This window comes from Phocoena phocoena, chromosome 14 (assembly GCF_963924675.1).
Source record: "Phocoena phocoena chromosome 14, mPhoPho1.1, whole genome shotgun sequence".
NCBI classification, from domain to species: Eukaryota; Metazoa; Chordata; class Mammalia; order Artiodactyla; family Phocoenidae; genus Phocoena; species Phocoena phocoena.
The window spans coordinates 11,409,216-11,433,284 of record NC_089232.1 but is presented as its reverse complement, the minus strand read 5'-3'; the positions used below and the strand labels follow the sequence as shown (position 1 = coordinate 11,433,284).

Here is a 24,069-nt window from a genome sequence, read left to right as displayed (position 1 = left end):
TCTCGTTGCGGAGCACAGGCTCCAGACGTGCAGGCTCAGTGGTTGTGGCTCACGGGCCTAGTTGCTCCGCGGCATGTGGGATCCTCCCGGACCAGGGCTCGAACCCGTGTCCCCTGCATTGGCAGGCAGACTGTCAACCACTGCGTCACCAGGGAAGCCCTAGAAAGCTTTTTTACTAACTCCTATGAAATGAGAAAATGAGAGGCCAATTCATAACGCAGGCTTTTGTAAGAAATCATTTTGTTTTGTGGCTTCACAATGAAAAAAATCAATGAAAGGTTATGATTTAAGTGCTTGTACTGGTTAAGAATTTAATGCTTAATCAAAAACTCTGGTGGCTTCCCTGGTGGCGCAGTGGTTGGGAGTCCGCCTGCCGATGCAGGGGATGCGGGTTCGCGCCCCGGTCCGGGAGGATCCCACATGTCGCGGAGCGGCTGGGCCGTGAGCCATGGCCATTGGGCCTGCGCGTCCGGAGCCTGTGCTCCGCGGTGGGAGGGGCCGTGTACCGCAAGAAAACCCTCTGAAGTCATCCTCAACTCACAAGGTTAGAACTCCTTCAAAGAATGCTAACTTTAATTCCTATTCTAAATGTTCACTAGGCTGTATCTTTGGTCAGGAGAGCAGCAAAACACTCACCATTTCCATCATACTATATTCAACTGCTTTTCAAGTTTAGAATGTTCTGCATTAAAAAAAATTTTTTTTAAATTTCAAATTACACATTACATATATAATGTAAGAAAATAATGTATAAAACATGCTTTAAGGTTAAAAAATTAGTTACAAGATTAATAGTGATGTACTATGCAGTTAGATATATATTTTTTTATGAAACCAAATACGCTAGGATGACACAGAAGGTTCTAGTGTCCTCAAGGTTCACTGGTATGAGCCTCCCAGCTCGCCAGGGAGGAAGCGCTCTGGTGGAGCCATGTGGCCAGGGGACCCCACCTGCCCCAGGCATTCAGCAGCAGCACACAGATATCTGGCCTGAGGGAGGGGACAGTGGCAGAGCAGATCTTTGGAAGTAACCTCTCTCCATGTACTGTGCTCCCCTGAGCTCAGACAGAGAAGACCAATGCTATGATTTGATGTGTGTGGTGATAATTACACACAAGGGCTTTGTGCAGATGTGTACACACACACACACACACACACACACACACACACAGCAAACCTAACCATATAAACATCCTTATGTTCCAACGTTAACCAAGTTTTACTTCTTATCAAATTGCTTCAGCATGAAAATCAAAGAGAATTATTACTGCATCTAGTAACTATAAACCCAAGAGATGGAGACACTGCTTTACCAAACCTCAGAAGAATCACATCACCTGAATCAAACAAAGGTCAGTGGAAGAACAGTAGGAGTGTTGATGTAAAAAAGCTGTCTTAGGGCTTCCCTGGTGGCGCAGTGGTTGAGAGTCCACCTGCCGATGCAGGGGACACGGGTTCGTGCCCCGGTCCGGGAAGATCCCACGTGCCGCGGAGCGGCTGGGCCCGTGAGCCGTGGCCGCTGAGCCTGCATGTCCGGAGCCTGTGCTCCGCAACGGGAAAGGCCACAGCGGTGAGAGGCCCGCGTACCGCAAAAAAAAAAAAAAAAAAAAAAAAAAAAAAAGTGTTTAAATTGTCATATTTCCCAGGAACAAAAAAGAGAACCCAAACCCACACGCCTGCCACCCATCAGCTAAGGGCATCTGGGCACCTATCTTTATTATAATACTTCTCTCAGGTCATTGCCAAGTCTAGGCAATCTGATGGACATTAAACTGGCATTCAAGAGTCCGCTTAATAAGGGTTGCAGAACCCTCCCACCATCTGAATTCTTAGTTTTAGTACATAGATTTCCAAGATCATGCAATAAGAACTTATTGTACTGTATCAAAACAGAGTTCTCTTTTAGTCTTGAGGAAGTCCTTCACTGTTATGTAAGCTTCATTTATCTGGGTTCCAATCAATCACATTATTTTTTCTGAAGAGAACATTTTTTCTGCCATTTCAGATCTGGTCATAATTTCCTTAAAAGAAAAAGGGAAGTTATTCATCAAAATGTTGATGCTCCTTCCAGGTCCTAACAGAATTCTCTACAGCGTCTCTACGAAGTAGTCACAGTTTTGTGGGGTACATGCCACGATATACACAGAAATATTAGATATGGAAAATGAAAACCATATAGTCCAGACTTCTAGTAATGGAGTATAATCAATTGTCTGTTAAGTTCAGAAAACTGTAACATTTCTAATTCAGAACCACCAGTGTGAGGCAGGGACAGAGCTAAAATGGATTTCTTGGGCATAGAGCTCATCTAGGGATTTGCCTGACTCTACTACTTCAGGTATTTTTGAAATTACAAATCAATTATTTATCAAATGAATACTACAAATGCCCTTTTAAAAGTAATTCCAGGGTATATCTTTCCATACAGTTATAAATCCTGGAGTTCAATGGTTTTGTAGCAAGGTGCATATATACGGCAGCCTCCTCAGAACTTCCCATCCCACTGCGGCCAAATCCCCGCGCTGATGCCAGTCTTCTCCCTGACCTTTCAATGAACAGAGCTGTAGCTTCTCTCATATTCTACAGCCACCACATAAATTACTCCTTAGCTACCACTCATTTCCCGCTACTCTTCCTCTGGATAAACTGGTGGTCCCCACGTCCATCCTTTAATCCTTACACTTCAGACGTCTTCCTGTCCTGGGCCACCCTGCAGTGTCCACATGATCTATAACTAATTTTTTCCCCAAAAAAACCTTCCTAAATCCACATCATCTATTCACATTTCCTACTGAGTAAATGTAACTCAGTTAGAAACTTTATTTAATACCCCAGGAAAATATCTACAAATATAAGAGATTGATTTAGACAAACTGCCACCTTGAAGTCTTCTAAACTCTTACATCTTAAGATGTTAGAAAATCATAGACTCAAAACCTCATAAAAGGATTCTTCCCTCCTTTCACACCAATAAGCATTTATCTTGCTACTGTTTTAAATGAGGATCCAGTTCCTTAAAACTTTACCCACAACTCAACACAGTCTTTCAATCTGCTCAATTTGTAATCATTTTCAAAAGTAACTTTCAGAGCTTCTTTTGAAATACATTTCTACTTTGTGAAAATAATAGCTCCAAGACATAAGCAAAAATATATTTTACCTCATCTGAATCCACTAATACTGGAAGAGCTCTGAAATAAAAGAAAAAAAAAAAGTTGACAATGTTATTAAAAGGCAGTGTATCTACAAAGCTGAATATAAGCATCTCCTGTGATCTACCAAGTCTCACTCCTGGAAGACAAAGTCAACAGAAGTGAATACCTAGTGTTGCCAACAGACACGGAGAAGGATATTCATAGCAGTGTTGTTCTTAACAGGCCCCAAATAGGTAAACTGGAATACTATACAGCCCCCCAAAGAGGTATGAACCATTGAGGGATCAAATTTTAAAAACTGACACAAGTAATCTACAGTTACAGACATCAGCACAGCAGTAGCTTTGGGAGAGTGGGGTCATGATTTGGGAGGAAAACAAGAAGATGGTTTTTAGGGTATTAGTGATGGTCCAGTTTTTTTTTTTTTTTTTTTTTGCCATATGCAGGTCTCTCACTGTTGTGGCCTCTCCCGTTGCGGAGCACAGGCTCCGGACGCGCAGGCTCAGCGGCCATGGCTCACGGGCCCAGCCGCTCCGTGGCATGTGGGATCCTCCCAGACCGGGGCACGAACCCGTGTCCCCTGCATCGGCAGGCGGACTCTCAACCACTGCACCTCCAGGGAAGCCCATGTTCCAGTTTTTGATCTGGGTATCTCGGTGCAGGTTACATGAGTATGCTTGTATTAAAAATCTACTGAGCTATATATACTTATTTAGAATTTGTGCACTTTCCAGAATGGGTGCTATACTTCAAAAATTTCAGTTAAAAAATTAGCTGATACATGAAAATAATTATAACTTCAGAATGGAAACAACAACAAAAATCAGCAATTCTAGAGGCTAATATGTTGGAAGAATTTCAAGGACTAAACCATGATGAAGAATAATTCCAAACACAGTGGGCATCCAATTATATCTTTGTTTTTTAAGCCCCTGGTTATTTTTTACTTTGAATAGTTGGACAAATATCTTGACTAGTGATGTGCTATCTAATTTGAAAACCCACATGTCATGTACTTTTGTGAGAACTTAAGAGGGATGAATAGGCTTGACTGTAGCCATCATTTCACTACGTACATATATATCAAATTATCATGTTGTACATCTTAAATAAACAGAAATTTAATTAAAAGATATACCTATTTTTAAAAAGATGGATGAGTAAACATATTATGAAAGGTGGTATTTATGGTATCAAGTATTTGTTTAATCCTATGTCATTGTTACCATTGACTGGACATAAACCGGTGAAGGATACTGAAGAGAGAAAAAGTTATGCAACAGAATCTCTGCTCGGGAAAGATTATATGGATAAAAAGACAAATGTAGAGCTTCGATGTGCAATGGCGCACTGAGAGGGAGAGCCCAAAGGGTCTGCATGCCAAGGTCACAACATGAAAGACACATCCACGCACAGTCCAGAGGATGTTACTATGAGTGCAGCCCATGGTGGAGACGGAAGAAAGAGAAGTCGGGGCCTCGCTAGATGTGAGGAAGGAGCCAACTTATATGGCTTGGAATAATATTAAGGGAAACCCAGACTGCTTTAGGGAAAGATGACCCAGAACCTTGGGAGCCCAGAAGACAGCCCATTGAGTGCTTAGTACCTCGTCTAGAGATAAACACTGCAATCTCCAAAATGGTTCCTTTTGTGAGGTAAATGACTATTTAAAACTTATTAAGATGGACTCAGTGCATTGAAGAGGAAGGAGAACTATGCTAAGCTGGTCTTTTTGGCTTATCAGAGACACAGAGAAGACATAATAAATACCATATGAATATCACATAACACACTAGATCATATGGTTATTCATGATCTGTTTAAATTGTCCTATGACTTGCAAAATTTTTGGTCCACTTCTATTGATGCATAAAGAAGTGTTTACCTGTACATGAAGTCCAGTTTCTAAACTTGCCACGTAAATTTCACATGAATTTTGGGTAGCATTGTGCTAAACTTCTTGTGTTAAAGTTTTCAGAATGGACACACAGGTTCCTAAGAACCTAAAATGCTGGAAGCTATCTTGGATGATACAATTCTACTCATTTCACATAAATGGTTCATGAGAATATAAAAGAAGACATTTTGCTCTTTTATATTCCAGAGGAACTTTTGTAATCAGGCAGACATTCTACTTACAGAAGGAAATTGTAGAGACTAATGACTCTCTAAGACATAAGGAGAACTGCCCAGGAGCCTTACTGCTTTCCACCAAGAAGTGGTGGCATAGTATGGGGTTAGTCTACTTAGGTGATTTCCTTCTAAAGTACTCAGTAGTGAATTTCCAAATCTGGAAGATAACCGTTGCCACCTAATCTGAATCTCTCCACACACCCTTGCTCAAAATTCCATGAAGTCCCTAAGGATTGCAAACAAAACCACAAGCAACTCACAGTCTTCAGCATAACCAGGAGAACACAGCAAACCTAAATGCCAATACCAACAAATTCCCTGCTGTCACTGCAAGTTCATGGGTACTGAGAGTGGGGAAAGAGAGGTTTGAGAGACTCTGTGAAAGAGTAGAGGGGAAGGAGAATTTAGACAAAGTATAGACAAACCTCTTCAAGAAAAATCAACACTAAGTTCCAAAATACTGACTAAAGGCCAGTGACTTGGTAGTTCACAGTATCTGCCCCTGGGAAGGGGCTTAAATTGAGTGGAACTAAAAGTAGCAGTCTTGAACAATCATGGTTTTCAGGGGAGAATCAGATACATGGAGGAGTGGTACCCTCAGAGCTACGCCAGTACCATGAGTAAAAAGAAGGAAGTAAAAGGGGAAAATTAAAGATCTTGTAGAAATAAAAGAAAAATAAGACACCACCAACCTCCCTCTCTCCATACCTCCATCCCATCAACATTTTCCATAAATAAAACTATAATTTATGCAACTGATGGAAGAAAGCACTCAGACTAGGAACTCTCACTACCAAATGCCTAGGAATAGGAAAAACAAACAAAACCAATTCCATATAATGGTGCAGGAAGAAAAAAAGAAGGAAAATGAAAATCAAAGTGTTTTACAGTAGAAGAAAGCTACAGCTATAACACAACACTCCAAATTAGATGAAATAAGTTAAAAAGAATATTTGGTGATGTTAAAAACTACAATAAGAAATTTTAAAACCAAGAGCAAAAATGGATAAAAACAAAAGAGGAAGAAATTCAAAGAGTCCATTAAACTCTGGGAAAAAAAAAAAAGACAAAATCATCCCAGCAATGAAGAAAAAAAATTACAAGGCGCCCAAGGCAGAACAAAGTTAAATAAAAATTTAATATGTGGCAAGAAAACTACTAAGAAAATGAAAATGATATAAAGAAAGAAGTAAAAAGGATTACAGAGAAACTAGTAAAAAAAAATGGAAGATAGCAGGTAAAGGTGGAAAGAAATCAGATGATTCCTCTCACAGAAACATTTATAAAACCTGGACAAAAATATTAAAAATAGGTAGTTAAAGGCACTGGAAAATGACCAAAGGGGGTGGGGATATGAATCCAAGTAACTCAACAAATTCCAAGAATACTCAAAAAGGAAACCACACCTAGGCACATCATACACACACTGTGAAAAGCCAAACGTAAAGAAAAAAATCTGAAAAGTGGCAAAAAATAAATGACACAGTACACACATGAGGACAATACAACTAAAAACTGACTTCTCTTCAAAACAATAGAAACCAGAAGATATTGGAGGGATGTGTTGGAAGAGCTCAAACAAAAGTCAATCAAGATTTTTATATCCAGCAAAACCATCCTTTGAACAGGAGGGCAAACAAATACACTTCACATAAATAAAATTGGAAGAATTAGTTTCTAGCAGACCCATACTGTAAGAAACACTAAAGAAAGACCTACAGGAGAAGGTGATAACTCAGATATACAGGAAGGAAAAAAGAAATCATAAAGGCATGTGAAGGATATTTATACACCTATTTTCCTTTTATGACTATTAAAAGAAAAAAAGTATAATAGTGTACTATTAGTTTCATAATGTAAAGGCAGTTCTTACCTCATATGAATCTGATATGTGTGAATTTCAGTTACCACAGTTTAATTATACAACACCAGTCCCTCAACAAGATAGTTCAAATTTCAGTTACTCAAAAGCACAATGAGATACCACTTCACAGCCACTAAGAGATCTAAAATCAAAAAGGTGAACAATTACAAGTGCTGACAAGAATGTGGAGAAATCGGAAATCTCATACATTACTGATAGGATTATAAAATGGTTCGGCTCTGGGAAAACCGCTTGGCACTTCCTCAAGATGTTCAACATACAGTTACCGTACGATCTAGCAACTCCACTTCTAGGTATATACCCAAGAGAAAAGAAAAACCCAAGAGAAGGAGACAGTCCTGAAGGCAGCCAAAAACAAAACAGAACAAAACCCAGGTAACATATGAAGGAACAGAGAAGAAGTACAGCAGACTTCTTTCTAAAACTATGACAGCTGGAAAACATTCAAGTGACAATCTTTGAAGTGCTGAAAAAAAACCAGTCAACTAGGAATTCTATACCCCGCAAAAACAGCTTCCCAAACAGCCAAAACAAAGACTTTTTCAGACAAATAAAACCTGACAGACTTATTACCAACATACTTGCATGACCAGAAACATAAAGGAAATTCTTCAGGCAAATGTGACATCATACTAGACAGAAATTATCTGAAAAGGAAGTAGATGGGAGCAGGGAAAGGAACAAACAACACGTGAAAACATCATATTTGGCTATCCTGTTGTCTACTGTGGAAACAGCTACCTGGAATTTGTGTGTCATAAAGGACACTGATAAAGAAGAACCTGAATAGCTCCAGGTTCCCGGAGGGGCTTCCTCTGCACTCTAGTTTTCCTATGCTCATGTTTTTTTTCCTCCAAAAGCTTCCCCACCATACATGGTATCGTGGTTACACGTGTTTAAAAAAAAAAAGTTTGAATTCTTCCATATTATAAAGTTAAAACAAAATGATTCTGATCCTGATAAACTTACGTAAGAAAATGATGGAGTTGGTTATAGGGCAGGAGTATTAATAGAGTTGTTGTACAGTGAAAAAGGAAGGAGAAAGACAGACCAAGGCAGGGCTGTGTTTTCTTTGCATTTCGGTATGAAGTTAATCAGTCATACACTAGTGATGGGGGCCTATAAAAGCAGACAGAGGTGAGAGTTTTGAAAAGCACACATAACAAAGCATGAAAATTATCCCTTTATACTACAGCCTAAATTTTAGATTCAAACTTTAGTAGAGGATATTTACACATCTGTGAATGAAGAGGGAATGTTTTCCTCCACCCACTTCAAATCTTCATCCTGTAGAAATAAATATTTACATATTAGCTTTTGCTTAATACTGCCTGAAAGCAGAATTTTTAAATAGAATGTATATATAATTTAAGAATTTAAATTCAAATGCATGACATTCTTTTAATTTCTACATAGCCTAAGAAGTTGACACTTATGCCACACGAAAATTATGCCAGTATTTTCTTAAACAGTCAAACGAACACTTGGATTTTGGGTTTTTGTACTTCTCTGGTTTTGGTTAGATGCACAGGTGTTATTTTTTTTGTCTTGAAAAACCACAGTAAAAATACAAAGAGTTCATTTATAACATAGAAAACAGCATGAATATTGATTTGTATTAATTTCTTGCTTCCAGCATTCAGTATGCCTCCTAATCTGTTTACTTTATGAGTTTATAATTTTTCAGCAGAAAAAGATGATGGTACAGATATTCTAACTTTACAAAAGCCTATTTATTTCAGTCATTTGTGTTTAGTGCTCATGTTTCTGTAGGAGAAAAGATAAGCAGGTCAATTGGGGTATCTAAATATTTTTTTCAACAGAAACTTGCTTACTTATCTCACTGGGAGTAAGAAAAATAAAAGGTATGTTGAATATTTTGGTTTATAATATAAAATAAATCAAAATGGCTACATGGAATCCTCTGGTTCTAGCATTAATTATATCCTGCTTACTTACAGAGAGAGAGAAAGCAACTGAGCCAGTACTAATAGGCACCCCAATTCTCTGAGTGAATCTTGGATAGAAATGAGTCAATCAAGGAGAGACAAGGTCCCCGAGTTCTGATCAAGAGCTGACTACACGGGACTTCCCTGGTGGCACAGTGGTTAAGAATCCGCCTGCCAATGCAGGGGACACGGGTTCGAGCCCTGGTCCAGGAAGATCCCACATGCCGCAGATCAACTAAGCCCGTGAGCCACAACTACAGAGCCTGTGCTCTAGGGCCCATGAGCCACAACTACTGAGCCCACGTGCCACAACTACTGAAGCCCGCATGCCTAGAGCCCATGCTCTGCAACAAGAGAAGTCACTGCAATGAGAAGCCCGTGCACCACAATGAAGAGTAGATAGCCCCCGATCACCACAACTAGAGAAAGCCCGCGCGCAGCAACGAAGACCCAACGCAGCCCAAAATAATTAAATTAATTAATTAAAAAATAAAATAAAATAATTATCTAAAAAAAATAAGAGCTGGGCTTCCCGGTGGCACAGTGGTTGAGAGTCCGCCTGCCGATGCAGGGGACACGGGTTCGTGCCCCGGTCCGGGAAGAACCCACATGCCGCGGAGTGGCTAGACCGGTGAGCCACGGCCGCTGAGCCTGCGCGTCTGGAGCCTGTGCTCCGCAACGGGAGAGGCCCGCGTACCGCCAAAAAAACAAAAGAGCTGACTACACAATTTAGAGAAATGAAAACATTTTCCCTTGCTATGTGTGCAAACACTGAGCTTTAAAATAAACTGAAACATATCCCTAAAATAAGAGGAAAATCTCTTAGCAAGCTGAAAGTTTAATAGTTCTAACACCAGGTAATGAAAACTGTGGAGCTTTTTAAAGTTTAGTTAAGTTACCATAAAACTACTCAAATAACACATTTTAAAGAATTATTAATTACCAAAAATAAGGATTAGAGAATTTACCAAATCCAACAAATGAAACCGTTTCATACACCACCCACCCTGTCAGAACTTAGGTGCGTACGTAAATTTTTACACCTTATTAACCACAACATATGTAACTGTAAGAAAGCCAAATATAAAACTGTATGATAGGCATTTCCATTTTGTTTAATTACTCTCCTAATTACCACTTTTATGCATAAATAGTATGCATAAAATATTTAAAAACTCATCTCTACCCAATATTTTAACGTTTTATTCAAGTTTACATGGTTTAAAAGTCCCTTCCCGATAGACAACAAATGTTATCTGAAATAGCTTCAAAAATCACATAAAAGTGCTGAAAAATTAACACAAACTTTCACTATAACAAAGCTTCTCAACCTTTAATGTGCATGTGAATCACCTATGGAATCCTGTTGAAAAGCAGATCTAGATTCGGCACCTCTGGTGTGGGCCTGAAATCCTGTGCTCCTAACAAGTTCCCAGGTGAGGTTTGGGCCGCTGGTCCAATGACGGCACATGAAAAGTGAGGGTTTACAGCAGTACAGCTGTCAGACTTAACTAGTATCACTACTTAGTAACATTTATTTTCATACAAAAAAACCTAGTAAGAAGTGTTCTCCTGAAGGTCAATGAATGTGACACTCAAATATTAAAGACTGAGACGCTACTAAATATATACTATACTCACAAAATTATCAGAAGTAGCAGGTTTAGCTGTTCCATTGGAAACCGTTTTTGAGATTCTTAATTTTATTCCTTCAGCTGTAATGAGAAACATTATAGAGATTCATAAAATTATAAAATAATAATATTTTCCTTTGTAGCTTCACATTTAATAACCCTATAAAGAGAGTTAATAGTGGAAGCTTTGGGCTGGGTGCTGGCTTTAATATACCATTTGGGAATGTAGGAGGGACAGAAAAAGTTAAAAACGTCATAACTGTTTTTTTTTTTTTTTTTTTTTTAAACATCTTTATTGGGGTATAATTGCTTTACAATGGTGTGTTAGTTTCTGCTTTACAACAAAGTGAATCAGCTATACATATACATATGTTCCCATATGTCTTCCCTCTTGCATCTCCCTCCCTCCCACTCTCCCCATCCCACCCTTCCAGGCTGTCATAAAGCACCGAGCTAATATCCCTGTGCCTTGCGGCTGCTTCCCCCCAGCTATCTACCTTACTACGTTTGTTAGTGTGTATATGTCCATGACTCTCTCTCGCCCTGTCAAAACTCACCCTTCCCCCTCCCCATATCCTTAAGTCCTTTCTCCAGTAGGTCTGCGTCTTTATTCCTATCTTACCCCTAGGTTCTTCATGACATTTTTTTCCCTTAAATTCCATATATATGTGTTAGCATACGGTATTTGTCTTTTTCTTTCTGACTTACTTCACTCTGTATGACAGATTCTAGGTCTATCCATCTCATTACAAATAGCTCAATTTCATTTCTTTTTAAGGCTGAGTAATATTCCATTGTGTATATGTGCCACATCTTCTTTATCCATTCATCCGATGATGGGCGCTTAGGTTGTTTCCATGTCCTGGCTATTGTAAATAGAGCTGCAATGAACATTTTGGTACATGACTCTCTTTGAATTGTGGTTTTCTCAGGGTATATGCCAAGTAGTGGGATTGCTGGGTCATATGGTAATTCTATTTGTAGTTTTTTAAGGAACCTCCATACTGTTCTCCACAGTGGCTGAACCATTTCACATTCCCACCAGCAGTGCAAGAGTGTCCCCTTTTCCGTCATAACTGTTTACAAAAACAACCAGGTTCTCAAGTTGGTAGTCTGAATTCCAGTTTTAGAGGAGTTTAAATAAACAAGCAAACATACATAACATGCACACATTAGGTAGTTTCGGTACAATTTAAAGTTCATGGATTTAAAAATCTACAGGATTTACGATATATTTAAGAATAAAACACACCTCTGGCCATGCTTTCACTTCTCTGATGTATACATCTTTAGAATGTGTTTATGGTATAAATAAAATAGGGAAGAAAAAGATTTTCTTTGTATTTGACCAAGGCTCTTCTTTATGCCAGCAGGTTTAGCAGAGGAGAGGTTAAGAGCATGAGTCCTGAAACTAGATGGCTTCACTTGGAATTCTTTTTTTTTTTTTTTTTTGCGGTATATGGGCCTCTCACTGTTGTGGCCTCTCCCGCTGCGGAGCACAGGCTCCGGACGCGCAGGCTCAGCGGCCATGGCTCACGGGCCCAGCCGCTCCGCGGCATGTGGGATCTTCCCGGATCGGGATACGAACCCGTGTCCCCTGCATCGGCAGGCGGACTCCCAACCACTGCGCCACCAGGGAAGCCCCTTCACTTGGAATTCTGGCTCTACCTATGTAACCTCAGGCTAAGCAATCAACTTTCTGTGACTCAATGTCCCTGCCTGTGACATGGGATAATAATAACGTCCGCCTCAGAGAATTCCCATGAGCATTAAACAAATTAGCGTATATAAGGTACCTGAAACATAATGTCTATGTCCAATAAGTATTCACTGTTGTTACTACAACCATTTGCAAAAAGTGCTTCTCCATAAACTAGGACACTTGGTACATTATGATGAGATCAAGTGCATAAGTGGATATAATGAGTGAAAATGAGGTTCCTCAATCTGAAAATGTTTCCATGGGGCGTCTGAAATCTCAACATTTGAGATCCTTCTCTTAAAGGTGCAATACACTGATTTTTTTTTATCTGAAGTATAATATACAAAATAAAATACAAACTCTTAAGTGTACAGTCTGAAGAGATTTTTATCAACTCTCATGTAACTACCATACCAATCAAGACATTTAACATTTTTATCATCACAGAGTATTCTTTTTTTTCATTTAATATTTTCTTTCTTTCTTTATTTATTTGGGTCTTAGTTGTGGTATACAAACTCTTAGGGGCGGCATGCATGCGGGATCTAGTTCCCTTACCAGGGATGGAACCCAGGCCCCCTGCATTGGGAGTGCAGAGTCTTAACCACTGTGCCACCAGGGAAGTCCCCACAGAGGGCTCTTTAAATTACTTTCTGGTCAATCCCAACCCCACCAGAAGCAACTATTGCTTTGATTTACATAATCACCACAGTTTACTCCTGCCTGCTCTAGAACTTCTTATATAAAAGCATAAGGACTCAATATTCATTGGATTTGACTACTTTCACTCAACATAAAGGTTTTGAGATTTATTCACGTTGTATAGTGTTGATTACTTTTGCTTCCCAAACAGTATTCCATTGTATAAGTATACCACTATTATTTTATCCATTCATCTGTTGACAGACATTTGGGCTATTTCAGTTTTGGACCATTAAGGATCAAGCTGCTATGAAAGTGTACACAGTGTCTCTCTGTGGACATCTGCTTTCATTTTCATTTTTGGATAAATACTTTGGAGTGGAATGGCTGGGCTATATGGTAGGTGTATGTTTAACTTTTTAAGATACTGTCAAACTGCTTTCTTAAAACTTCTTAAGACTTCTTCCGTAATGTATGAGCGATCCAGCTGTTCTACATCCTCTTCAGCGTTTCATGCTGCCAGTCTTTTAAATTTTAACCATGCTAGTGAATACATGGTAGCATTTCACTCTGGTTTTAATTTGTGTTTCCCTGACGACCAGTATTATCGAGCACCTTTTCATGTGCGTACTGGCCTTTCCTTTGTCTTCTTTGGTGAAGTGTCTATTTAAGTATTCCATTTTTTTTTTAACAAATTGAGTTATCTTTTATTGATTTGTAGGAATTCTTATATTCTGGATACAAGTTCTTTGTCAGATATATGTATTGAGAAGGTTGCATCCCAGACTAGGGCTGGCCTTTTCACTTTCTTGTTTCTCTTGATGAACATAAGTTTGTAACTTTGGTGATGGCTAATTTACCAACCTTTTTATTTTACGGTAACTGCTTTTTGTGTCCTAAGAAACTGCCTCACCCAAAGTCATGAAGATATCTTCCTGTTTTCTGCTAGAAGAGTTATCGTTTAATCTTTTACATCTAGGTCTGTGATCTCTCTTGAATTCATTATAGGTGATATACACGGCAGGAGTCAAGGTGATTTTCCCCCCATGTGTTTATCTAGTTGTTCCGCACTCTTTCTTGAAAATAATATCTTTTCCTCATATAAAGCCTTGCTGCCTTTGTCAAAAATCAATTGACAAATGAGGTTTCCAATTTGGAGCTAATTTAAATATTATATCTCTTTTAAAATCAAAAGCTTTAGAGACCTCCTATTACATTGGAATCAATCTGGTGCTAGTAAGAGTACATTCTTTAAAGTGTTATTGCACTGATAAAATAATCTGAAGCAACAACAAAATCCACTGAACAATATGTGCAGATTTATTTTTGGACTACTTTTTTTTAAGTTGTCTGAAATTTCATTTCATTTTATTTTATTTATTTATGTTTGGGACTCTATTTTGATACACTGATGTATGTATCCTTATGCCAATACCACACTGTCTTGATTAGTATAACTTGAAATTTTCGTCTTGAAATCAGTGTTAAGTCCATTAATTTAATTTAATTTAATTTAGATATAACTTCCACACCATAAAATGCACCATTTTGAAGTGTACAATTCAGTGGATTTTAGAACAGTCACAGAATTGTGCAATCATCATCACTGTTCATTTCAGAAGCTTTTCATCACCCCCACCCCCGCGAAAACCTCATACCTATTAGCAGTTACTCCCAACTCACTCCTTCCACCAGCCCCTGGCAGCCACTAATCTATTTTCTATCTCCATGCATTTACCTTTTCTGGACTTTTCATATAAATGGAATCATATAACATACGATCTATTGTAATTGACTTCTTTCACTTAGTATAGTGTTTTCAAGATCTATGTTGTAACTACAAGAATGTTTAGGTTCTTCCAGATCTTTTGTATTTCCATACATATTTTAAAATCAGCTTAACCATTTTTTAAAAAATCAGCCAGAATTACAATTGGGACTGTACTGGATCTACATATCAATTGAGGAAGTGATGGCTTAATAATATTGAGAGTTACAATTCATAAACATTTACTTATTCTATAATTTCTCTTGGCATTGTTTTGTATTCTTCAGTGCAGTTTTCCACATTATTTTCCATTAAATTTATTCCTAAATATTTTATTTTTTGAAGCTCCTGTAAACAATATTTTAAATTTCATTTTTCAATTATTTCCAGTTATATAAAAAAATCTAATTTCTGTATTTGGACATATATCCTATGATTCTGTTATATTATTCACTTATTAGTTCTACTGTATTTTTTCTTTTCTATAGACTCCTTAGGATTTTCTACATACTTAACATTGCTGAGGAATTACCTGGCACTCCAGTGGTTAAGACTCCGTGCTTTCACTGCAGAGGGCGTGGGTTCAATCCCTGGTCGGGGAACTAACCCCACAAGCCGCGCGGCACAGCCAAAACAAAACAAAACCTTGCTGTTTGTAAATAAAAACAGGTTTACATCTTGCTTTCCACACTTTATGCCTTTTGTATTCTTTGGGTTGGTTTGTGTTTTGCCTTTCTGCACTGGCTAGGAACTGCTGTCTGATACTGAGTTAAAGTGGTGAGCAGATATTCGTGTACTTTGTTCCCAATCTTGGGAGGAAAGTATTCACTATTTCACCATTAAGTATGATTTTAGCTGTAGAGTTTTTTCATACTATTCTGTAATTTGTTTGCTAAGTGGGTTTCTTTTTAAAAAAGTCATGAATAGGTGAATTCTGTGATGTGTCTTTCTGCACCCACTGAGATAATTATGTCATTTTTCTTCCTTACTCTTTAGATGAATTACACTGATTTTCAAATGTTGAAACAGCCTTGCAACCCTGGGATAAAGTCCACTTGACAATGATGGTCCTTCATTATTCTTCTAGATTTTATTTACTAAAAATAAAATAAGAGTGGTATGTGGGATCTTAGTTCCCTGACCAGGGATCGAACCTGTGCCCCCTGCAGTGGAAGCACAGAGTCTTAACCACTGGACTGCCAGGGAAGTCCGTTTAAATGAATTTTATGTCTCTACTCATGAGTGATACTGGTCTGTAACTTTCCTTTTTTTGTCTTTGTCAGATTTTGGTATCTGAGCTGTGCTGGCCTTATAAAACAAGTTGGGAAGTATCCCTACCTCCTCTATATTCTTTTTTTTTTTAACATCTTTATTGGAGTATAATTACTTTACAATGGTGTGTTAGTTTCTGCTTTATAACAAAGTGAATCAGCTATACATATACATACGTCTCCATATCTCTTCCCTCTTGCGTCTCCCTCCCTCCCACCCTCCCTAACCCAGCCCTCTAGGTGGTTACAAAGCACCTAGTTGATCTCCCTGTGCTAGGCGGCTGCTTCCCACTAGCTATCTATTCTACGTTTGGTAGTGTATATATGTCCATGCCACTCTCTCACTTTGTCCCAGCTTACCCTTCCCCCTCCCCGTATCCTCAAGTCCATTCTCTAGTAGGTCTGTGCCTTATTCCCATCTTGCCCCTAGGTTCTTCATGACATTTTTTTTTTTTAGATTCCATATATATGTGTTAGCATACAGTATTTGTTTTTCTCTTTCTGACTTACTTCACTCTGTATGACAGACTCTAGGTCCATCCACCTCACTACAGATAACTGTTTTGTTTCTTTTTATGGCTGAGTAATATTCCATTGTATATATGTGCCACATCTTCTTTATCCATTCATCTGTCGATGGACACTTAGGCTGGCTCCATGTCCTGGCTATTGTAAACAGAGCTGCAATGAACATTTTGGTACATGACTCTCTTTGAATTATGGTTTTCTCAGGGTATATGCCCAGTAGTGGGATTGCAGGGTCATATGGTAGTTCTAGTTTTAGTTTTTTAAGGAAACTCCATACTGTTCTCCATAGTGGCTGTATCAATTAACATTCCCACCAGCAGTGCAAGAGGGTTCCCTTTTCTCCACACCCTCTCCAGCATTTATTGTTTGTAGATTTTTTTGATGATAGCCATTCTGACTGGTGTGAGGTGATACCTCATTGTAGTTTTGATTTGCATTTATCTAGTGATTAGTGATGTTGAGCATCCTTTCACGTGTTTGTTGGCAGTCTGTATGTCTTCTCTGAAGAAATGTCTATTTAGGTCTTCTGCCCATTTTTGGATTGGGTTGTTTGTTGTTTTGATATTGAGCTGCATGAGCCGCTTGTAAATTTTGGAGATTAATCCTTTGTCAGTTGCTTCGTTTGTAAATATTTTCTCCCATTCTGTCACCTCCTCTATATGCTAAAGAGTTGCATAAGATTAGAATATTTCTTCCTTAGGTATTTGAAAGCATTCACTAGTGAAGCCAGCCATTTGGGTCTGGAACTTTATGGGAAGATTTTAAACTTCAAACCCAATTTCTTTAATAAATATATGGCTATTCCAATTAGTGGCATAGGGTTAGAATTAAGATTAGGGTAGTTTCTTAAGTGTATTTCTCAAGGAATTTGTTCATTTTATCCAAATGCCCAATTTGTTCATAAAAACCTCTTACTTACCCTTTCTTGCTGTAGTAATGTCCGCCCTATCTTTCCAATGTTGGAAATTCGCGTTGCTATGTTTTATTTCTGGTTTAGATCACCTAGAGGTTAATCAATTTTTATTAATCTTTTCAAAGAAACTACTTTTGGCTTTGCTGATTTTCTCTATTTCCCCCTGCTTTCGATTTCATTGGTGTAGACACAACTTTATTATATCCTTCCTTCTAATTACCCCAGGTTTAATTTGCCATTCTTTTTCTAGCTTCTCAAGATGGAAACATATTATCAATATGTTTTCTTGATAATATAGGCATTTAAAGCTATTAATTTTCCTCTAAGAATTGGTTTAGCTGCATCCTGTAAAATGTGACATGTTATGCTTTTATTATCAATAGCATGAAATATTTTCTAATATTCGTTCAATCCACGAGTTACTTAGAAATTATTGCTTAATTTCTAAACATCTGATTATTTTGTAGATATCTTACTGCTGTGCATCTAATTTAACCATTGTGATCAGAAACATACTCTGTATGATTACAACCCATTGAAATATATGGAGACATTTTTAACGGCCACACATATGGTCTATTGTATTCAACGTAGACTTGAACCTTTATTCTTTGGTTGCTAAATGCAATGTTCTATAAATACCAATCAAGTCAATTAGGTCGATGGTTTTATTCAACTCTAACTGTGACATCTGGGCCACCTCTAGATTGATCTTACTGATTTTTCCCTCAACTATGGATCACAGCTTCCAGTTTCATCCTATGTCTAGTAATCTATCATTGCATACTGGACATTGAGAATGGTATCTTATAGACTGGATTCTCTTATCTTCCTCTGGGAAGTGTTGTGTTTTGTTCTAGCAGGCAATTCAAATTATTGCTAGATCACTCTGATCTTTTGGGGATATGCTTTTAGATTTGATTAGGGTTTATTTCAGTTTAGCTTTAGTCCTAGGGTAAATTTCAGTGGTCCTAGACTGTGGTCTTTACTTCTAAGGAGTGGCCCTTCTGGGGTTTTAATGGAAAGCACTTTTAACTTGTTGAGATTTGAATTTCAAACTCTGCTGTGGCAGCTGCTGAAATTTCTGTTCCGCTTCTTAGCCTAATAGCTATTGTTTTCCCCCTGGCTTCTTGGAGTCTCACTTTGCACATACCCAGTTCAGGTATCAGATAAGATTAGAGAGACTTTATAGACTTTTGAATTTCCCCCTTTGTGGCTCTCTCTTTTCTGGATTTCTTCCATCAATCTCCAGACATTCTTACAGCCCCAAATTTCACTCTCCAATTCCTTGCATCAGTAAGATTATACCTGTCTGCTTGTGCTCTAGCCACTGTACTGTCTCATTGACTGGGCATGAACTCTTCTTTCATGGTTCTCTTCTTTCAACAGTGAAATCTCCTCCAGTTTCTGCCTGCTTTTCTTTGCTCTCCAGTGCCTCCAACAGTTAATTAAAAAAAAAAAAAAAAATCTGTCCAGAGTTTATTCTAGCTATCAGCAGGAAGATTAGCCCCAAACAATTCATTCCATCATTATTGGAGCCAGAACTAACACACTGAATTTTAATATCTCTGCTGTGAATAAGTTTTGTAGATTTCTTTTCTTAACAGAAAAGTCAGAAAAACATGAAAGAATTAGTTGTAGGTGATAATCTGATGAGAGGAGGTAAAAGGAAGTGTGGACACTGAAGACACACTGATTATGTTGCAAATTTTGCTGACTGGGTAGATTATAAAATTTTCACAGTAGAGAAACAAAAAAAAATTGTGAAAAAGAATGTTACTAATAAGAGAAACCAAAGTAAGAGGAAGGAAGAATGGAATAAAGATAAAATTACTCTTTACATCTGAGTTACATACTTATGTTGCCGTAACAAATGCTTTAATTACAGTGTTTTGGTAAAATTAATAAAATGATAAGACACTTATGTATAAATTAATAGAAAGATGAAAACTAAAGCACTAAAACCATAATTAGAAATGCCTTGGGCATGACCGGGAAATTACAGATGTGCACAATTTTCAAGAGCAAGAAGAGGTGATACAAAGAAATTTAGCAATCATCATTAAGAAGACGACTATTGTTTAGGAGCTAAGCACAATATATACCAAATCACTCTTGTGGGAAACAGTGCAGCTATTTCAATACTTAGACTTTAAGAGCAAACATATAACAAAAGCTCAAACTATTTTAGCAATCTTGAAAATTTCATTACTGACTTCTCTTCTGTGACTGTCTACCATAATAGAGGTTTCTGCAGATACAGTTTAAAAAATATTTTACAGGAAAAAAAGTGTATCTGACCTTGCATCACAGGTAGAGGTACAGTATTTCTTTGTTACAATATATGCAATGGTCATTTAATAAGAAAATATGCCACTCACTTAAATTTTCAGATGTTACCATGAATTCTTCAATTTCATCATCAGAATCATCTATTAAGGGCATGAAGGCATATCTAAATCAAAAACAAGGAGTAGTTTTACTAGTGTGTTTAAACCTGTTCAACATTCAGTTTACATCTAAAAGAGTCAGTACACACTTTAAAAAATATATACACTTAAAAAGTTTCCCATAAATTGAACTGATAAAAAATTTAATTGTTTTACTCTCAAATCAGCAAAGGTTACTGTGAAGAAACTGAAACTGGGGTTCCCAAACCCGTTGGTAAAAGCATCAATGGATCAAATTTCTCTGGAAGCAACTTTGAAATATCGAATGCTCAGGGAAGGGAATTTTCTGCTGTACTTTTTTCTCCATGTCAGGTTTACCTCCCTGCCCACTATTTTTACTTAACTCCTAACGAAAAGAAATTCCTAACCTGATTGGTGAAAATAAAGCACACCAATCAAGCCACATTCACTAGGTCCAACAGCATTCAAAAAGCATTGCTGATTTAAAAAAAAAAAAAAAAGCATTGCTGATAATAGCAAAAAAACTAGAAACTAAGTGTCTAATAATTAGGGACTGCTTATATAAATTATGCTACAATCATATGGAATGCCAGAAAGCTATTAAAAGTAATATGGTAGGTCTATACAAGATGATAAGGAAAGACACATTTTAAACAAAGAAAGTGCAGAATAGTGTATATATGTATATATGTACTATCATTGTTGTTGTATAATATTTAAATCTGTTTTTAATCAAAAACTTTTCTATTGAAGTACAGTTGATTTGCATGTTGTTGTATAATTTTAAAGAGAGAGAGAAACACACACACTAGTATATACTTTTTCATTTTTTCCTAGAAGGAAGAAACTTCACAGTGCTTTGCTTGGGGAAGAGGAATGAGGCAAGGGAAGCTGTGGGGCTTCCTGTCACATGCAGTGTAAAGTACAAGTTTCTGAATTTCGCATTCAAGCTCTTTACGATTTTGCTCCCACTTTTCCTTTCCAGCTTTATGACCCGCCAATGTACGGGTAGTAACCAAACTGTATGGCTTGTTGGCCTCCAAAGTATGCCATGTCTGTTCCCGCTACCCCTAGAAAACCTGCACTCTTTCGCAGGTCAGCCATTCACTGTCCTACTCCTTTCCTGAAGGTGTAACATAAATGCTGCCTTTTCATGGACCCCTCTTCCACCTTCCTGCTGGGCTTATATATCTCTTATTTCACTGTCTTGCTTTTGTTACAGTTGTCTCCCCACTTGACTGTATGTACACTCTTTAACAGCAAGGACTACCTCTCCAGTTTCTATAAATGCTGTTTTAACATTGTAGCAGATGATGAACAAATCCTTGCCAAATTTGAACTTTCCTATGTTAGGTACCTCTGATTATTTGCTGATGGTCTCCACAAAAACATTATTACAATAAGGATAAGGGAAAAAAGGAAGCTCCAAAACGCATCATCAACCCAGCGTTCCATCCAATCCTATAATAAGGACAATTCAAACAAGAAAAGTTAATTTTCTGATAAACATACAGATTTCCCATTCAAATAGTACATAATGACAAGTACTAATGAAATCTTTCGAACCAGTAAGTCTTCCAAATGAATAAGCACACGTTTTTCCGAGAAACATAAAAACTAAGAAATGCTATCTCTATAAAATCATTATGCTTACTTCAGTAATATTAATGCTTACTTCAGCCTTATAACCAATATAATGAATAAAATCCTAACAAATTATATAGTATCATAAAAAGAATTAGAGGGACCTCCCTGTTGGCGCAGTGGTTAAGAATCCGCCTGCCAATGCAGGGGACACAGGTTCAAGCCCTGGTCTGGGAAGACCCCACATGCCACGGAGCAACTAAGCCTGTGCGCCACAACTACTGAGCCTGCACTCTAAAGCCCGTGAGCCACAACTACTGAGCCCATGTGCCACAACTACTGAAGCCCGCGCACCTAGAGCCCGGGCTCCGCAACAGGAGAAGCCACCGCAATGAGAAGCCCATGCACCACAACGAAGAGTAGCCCCCGCTCACCGCAACTAGAGAAAGCCCGCACACAGCAACGAAGACCCAACACAGCCAAAAATAAATAAATAAATTAAAAAAAAAAAGAATTAGAGTTTAAAAGGGCTTCAGAGGTCAATTATTTTCTAGACAAGAATAGTTTCTTCTCTCACTAACTTATCCCTACAGCAGCAGAAGTCCAGGGTTTTCAGAGGGCTCTTTATAATTATTTATATAGAACTAGAGACTATTTCCAAATCAAGAAACCCCCAAGAGGGTCTTTTATTATTTTAAGTCTGAGAAATGTATCTTCTTCTAACTAGAGAATCCATGGAGGGTATCTCCCGAATGTTCATAATGAGGATACCATCCTAGAAACATGTCAGGCTTAAGGTTTACAGTCCTAAGTACAAAACAACCCAATTACACTGTGTGCTGGAAGAAAAAGATTTCCTGTTACCTAAAATTATACAGGGGGAGGATTCCTTTTCAAAATATACAAAAAGAAGTTGAGAAAAGGGCATAATTGGAAAAGGAGATTTAAGAGGAACTTTTTCAGACATTTAAAGAAGGCAAATGTTTTTATAATTCTATAAAAAATAATTCCAAGTAAAGAAAATCTCCACTAAAATTACCTGTCTACAAACACAAAATTCTTCAAACTTACACAAAATAAAATAGAATAATTAAAAATGAAAACTGTTTAAATAGGAAGATTATACTTACTGATTGACATTTTGCAATTCTAAATGTCTTCGTTGTCCACACCATAAACACTACAGATGCTGAAACACACCAAAAAAAGTCAATTAGTGAAAGAATATGCAATACTAAAATAATGTATTTTAAAAGAAAAGTTAGATAGCTTACCCAGTATGGCAAAGATCAGGGTATTCGTAAAGTGCCTGTACAAAGAAAATTTCACTGTGTTCTTTCTTAGCCTTAGAGTCTTCATAGTTTGTGCCAAACTTATAAAAATGTGAAAAAAGTTAAGGAAAAAAATGTAAATAGTAATATACAGTTAAGATAAAAAACAAAATAAGAATCTTCTGCTACATTTCCAAAATTAGCACTGCTATATATAACTCCTATAATTTAAAACTAATAAACACACAGAAAATGTTGTCTTATCCAATATTGTATAATCATGATACCAATTTCATCACAGATATTGTTTTACAATATAGCACTGTCTGAACTAAGTAAACACACTTCAAGGAAAAAAAACATAAGCAAGAAGACCTATGACGTGCTCCTTCAATGCCAAGTTCTTGAAACAGAGAACAGAGCAGGACACACACTAAATGCCAAGTCCCCCTTAGGCCAGACACTCTTTACAGATCCCATCATGACATGCCACTTGGCGTGTGCTTTTCTGTCTGTTTCTTTCTTATTTTGTTGTTTCTGGTCTATTCTCATTTTATCCTCCGAGTGACCATAATTAAGAAGTTACATCATCTGCCAATTCCATTTTATAAATTGAAACTGAAATATGTCAAGTAACACAAATCTGGACTTAGGTAAAAAGAGACTTTATTGAAGAGATTATTGCAATAGGGAGAATGTTCCGACTACAAGATCCGAGAGAGTCCCAAAGGTCAGGCAGGGAAGGGCTTTGCTTTTATAGGGAGGAGTAAACAGGTGTCGAGAGCAGCAGGTGTGAGAAGTGGGTGGCCTGACGGGACCGTTGCTCAGAGAATGACTTTCCTTGAAGTCTGCAGGTTTTCAGGAGGGGCCATGAAGGAGGGCTGCGGGTGGATGAAAGCTCGGGAACCCGGGGGAAGGAGAAGGCTTAGTTTGGTTCAGTCTGGTATTTTGTCCGGATTGGTCAGTGGATACATAGGTCTGTGTCTGGCCCTGTCACAAGTGAACATGGGGGCACCTGGGAGTCTCCTCGAAGTCCTATGGGGAAAGGCACCTGTCTGTATTGACAGTAAGCCTTTTCCCGGAACACGAAAGGGTGGAGGCTGTCTTAACCACGGCTGTCCCAGGAGCACAGGGCTCAGGTAAAGTGCGACACTGTCAGGTACAAAGAAGCTGAAAGAGGCTTGTCCACTGGCTCCTCAGTGGTGCAGCTGTGCTCAAGCCAG

The 24,069-nt window shown here is 38.0% G+C and overlaps 1 protein-coding gene across 1 annotated transcript in view; it reads right to left on the bottom strand.

The window, feature by feature from the left end:
• Positions 1–1,961: 1,961 nt before the first annotated feature.
• The window catches only part of TMEM87B (transmembrane protein 87B), a 48,522-nt gene continuing 26,414 nt past the window's right edge, over positions 1,962–24,069 (bottom strand). The window contains exons 12-19 of the mRNA XM_065891633.1: positions 22,850–22,958; positions 22,706–22,764; positions 21,349–21,452; positions 19,962–20,035; positions 10,764–10,837; positions 8,408–8,460; positions 3,161–3,191; positions 1,962–2,021 (exon numbers count right to left, since the gene is read on the bottom strand). Coding sequence (XP_065747705.1) covers positions 1,962–2,021; positions 3,161–3,191; positions 8,408–8,460; positions 10,764–10,837; positions 19,962–20,035; positions 21,349–21,452; positions 22,706–22,764; positions 22,850–22,958 — 564 coding nt within the window. The remainder of the gene's footprint in view (positions 2,022–3,160; positions 3,192–8,407; positions 8,461–10,763; positions 10,838–19,961; positions 20,036–21,348; positions 21,453–22,705; positions 22,765–22,849; positions 22,959–24,069) is intronic.